Source organism: Gossypium hirsutum, chromosome D05 (genome assembly GCF_007990345.1).
Source record: "Gossypium hirsutum isolate 1008001.06 chromosome D05, Gossypium_hirsutum_v2.1, whole genome shotgun sequence".
Lineage (NCBI taxonomy): Eukaryota > Viridiplantae > Streptophyta > Magnoliopsida > Malvales > Malvaceae > Gossypium > Gossypium hirsutum.
In genome coordinates, this window is record NC_053441.1 from 26,378,119 (window position 1) to 26,380,783 (window position 2,665).

Consider the following 2,665-nt stretch of genomic DNA (forward strand, 5'->3'; position numbering starts at 1 on the left):
AAAAGATAAATCAAATAATTAAAACACAATATTTTAAAATTAAATTAGCATGAGCATAATAAGATAATATAAAAAAATGAATATTCAAATTTACAATTAGCCAAGCAGTTCCCAAGAGAAAACGAGGCCACTTGGAAGGGACATGGGAATTAAGGAATAAAACAGACCTTTGATGAACATCACCGACCTAGTATTATCCTATAATCCTAGACATATATATATATGATATAGCTATTAACTGCGCGTAGGGTATATTGGAATGTATGATATGATAAAATCTGGTGACAAATAATTATCCAATATGATAGATTCAACATATTTTAATTAAATTATTGATGATTATTTCTAAAATGAACGAAAAGAAACGAAAAGAGAGAATATGATGACTAGTGCAGCGAAATCCTTTTCACATTAAAATTACTAGTACTTCTGCACATTTAAATTTGTAACAGTTCAGTAAACTATTCTAGTCTGCAGGAGAAATCCATGAATCAACTGTACCTTGAGCTCTGGATGAAACGTTTTCCAGTCCCTTTTCATGTTGGAAATCCGATATTGAAGAGTAATTCGACTTGAAACTGTTCAGTCTCTGAGAAGTGTTACCGTAAATCCCATCAAACGGCCTGAAATGATCTTGGTTCCCATCGTTTAATCCAACCCCACCTCTCCAGTTTCCATGTGAGCCACCGAGGTTCCCACTCACACCATCGAGGGAAGCCATTGTTGAAGAAGCTGAAGCTGAACAACCAGGCAAATTAAGAGAAGGCTGAAGTGGAGGCTGGAGAATCTGGGCTTGAAAGTTTAACATATTAGAAGCTTCAGCTAAAGGAATATTGTTTAATAATGAAGTTGCAGCAGGCTGAACCCTTTTAGCCGAGGGACGTAAAGGTTCCAAGTGAGTGGACGACCGGGTACCTGATGAACCAGAGCCAAAAATATCGAGCTTTCGAGAAAATGATGATGAGCCTGGTGGTGTAGGAATTCCAGTATATTCTTGCACCATGGCTCTGAAATTGGTTGGGTCAGTGGTGAGAACCGTAGTGGGTGCTTTCCTTGACGCCCTAGTTCGCTTCTTGGGATTCTTGACAACACCATTAAGTTCACCAACTGGCCTTGGTTGCATCGATGATGAGCTCGGAAGCGGAACTTGATCGAGTCCTTGAGCCAGTAAAGTGTGTGGGTGGTGCTGGTGGTGAGAGACAAGGGAGGGGTTCAAAAATTGTTGGAGTGAACCGAAGTCGTTATCACCACCGCTTGAAGATTGCATACTAGTTGCTTTTTTACCAGAATCAATAGAAAGAAGGAAGGGTTTTTGTTTTCTCCTTGTGGTTGGTATTTACAATATGAAGTTGAATTGAGGGAAGCAAAAGAGAGAAACGAAAGGAGAGGGAAGGCTTTAAGAAGCTGGTATATGAATATGATCGAGAATGTTGGGAAGGGGTGGGGCAGCCATTGATGGAGAGAAAGAGGTGGCGGTGGCTGGCGACGGGTCAAAATCAAACTTCCATATTATAGAGAGAGAGGGGTTGCAGCTTCCGAATATGTTGCGTATGTGAAAGCTAGAAAAGGATGTGAGGAATTAATTTAAACTTTATATTTCATAGGATTATAATGCATAATCGTCTGTGTAGAGCTGTTGATGGCCCGCTAGGTCCTTCGGCTCGGTCTACTTTGATTAAAATTTAAGCTTAAATTTCATTTTTGGGCTCGTTCGGCTTGATTTAATATTTAAATATAAATATACATAATATTTATGCATTTTTATAATTAAATATAAGTAGAAATATTTTTATTATTATTTAGATTAATTAAGCTCAGACTTAGAAAATATTTTAAGATCAAATTCGAATTGATATATAAATACTTCTAGATGTTTGTCTCCCTTCACCCATTGCCTTGTGTAAAAGAATCTGCCACATGTTTTTCCGGTCTTGTCTTGTTTGAAACTTTCTAATGGTTGGTGGCCATATTTGGACCATAATTAAAAACAAAGTTGAGTTAGTTTGAATGTTTTAAGCAGAGCTAAAACTCTTTTAATAATGTTTTTTTATAATATTTTTAACATATATTTTTATATAATATTAGAGGCAAGAAATAGGAATAATATAGTTTCACAAGAATTTTAATTACGAAAACTCGAACATAAAAATCTTATTTAAAATCCTATTTAAAGGAAATCAAACTTCTTAATACTCTATCTAATATGTTTTGGTAATGTACCACATTTTTCCTTCTCCTTTCTATAGTTAAGTCTAGGAGCGGAGAAATTATTTTATGAATCTTTCTTACCACATCATCTATGGTCCCTACCAATTAAAAATAAACACATCATTTTTTTTCACATTATATGTACAGTTGGTAAGGACAGATCATGGATGAAGTGGAAACAAAGATTATAAGTTTATTTTTAATAGGTAGAGACCGTGAATAATGTGGTGAGAAGAGTTCATAAATAATTTCCCCTAGAAATGCCTATAGATGAAATAATTATAAATAATCTAGATTTTGTTATTTATGTATATTTGATTGTTATGTCTAATTATTTTATTGAAAATTTCATTTATGAAATAAAGTATTTTAATTATTATTTGCATGAGTTAGCAGCCTAAAACTCAAATGATAAAATTTCTATTCATTGTTGTTTGAATCGGAGTGGATTGATCGA

The 2,665-nt window shown here is 34.5% G+C and overlaps 1 protein-coding gene across 1 annotated transcript; it reads right to left on the reverse strand.

The window, feature by feature from the left end:
• Positions 1-383: 383 nt before the first annotated feature.
• Positions 384-1,579, reverse strand: LOC121217899 (uncharacterized). Its single transcript, XM_041094490.1, has one exon. It carries the CDS (start codon positions 1,265-1,267, stop codon positions 467-469), a length of 801 nt encoding a protein of 266 aa, XP_040950424.1. The 5' UTR covers positions 1,268-1,579; the 3' UTR covers positions 384-466.
• Between the last annotated feature and the right edge of the window lie 1,086 nt (positions 1,580-2,665).

Coding starts and splice junctions, on each gene's coding strand:
- LOC121217899 (XM_041094490.1), bottom strand. CDS start 1,267: ATGCAATCTTCAAGCGGTGGTGATAACGACTTCGGTTCACTCCAACAA.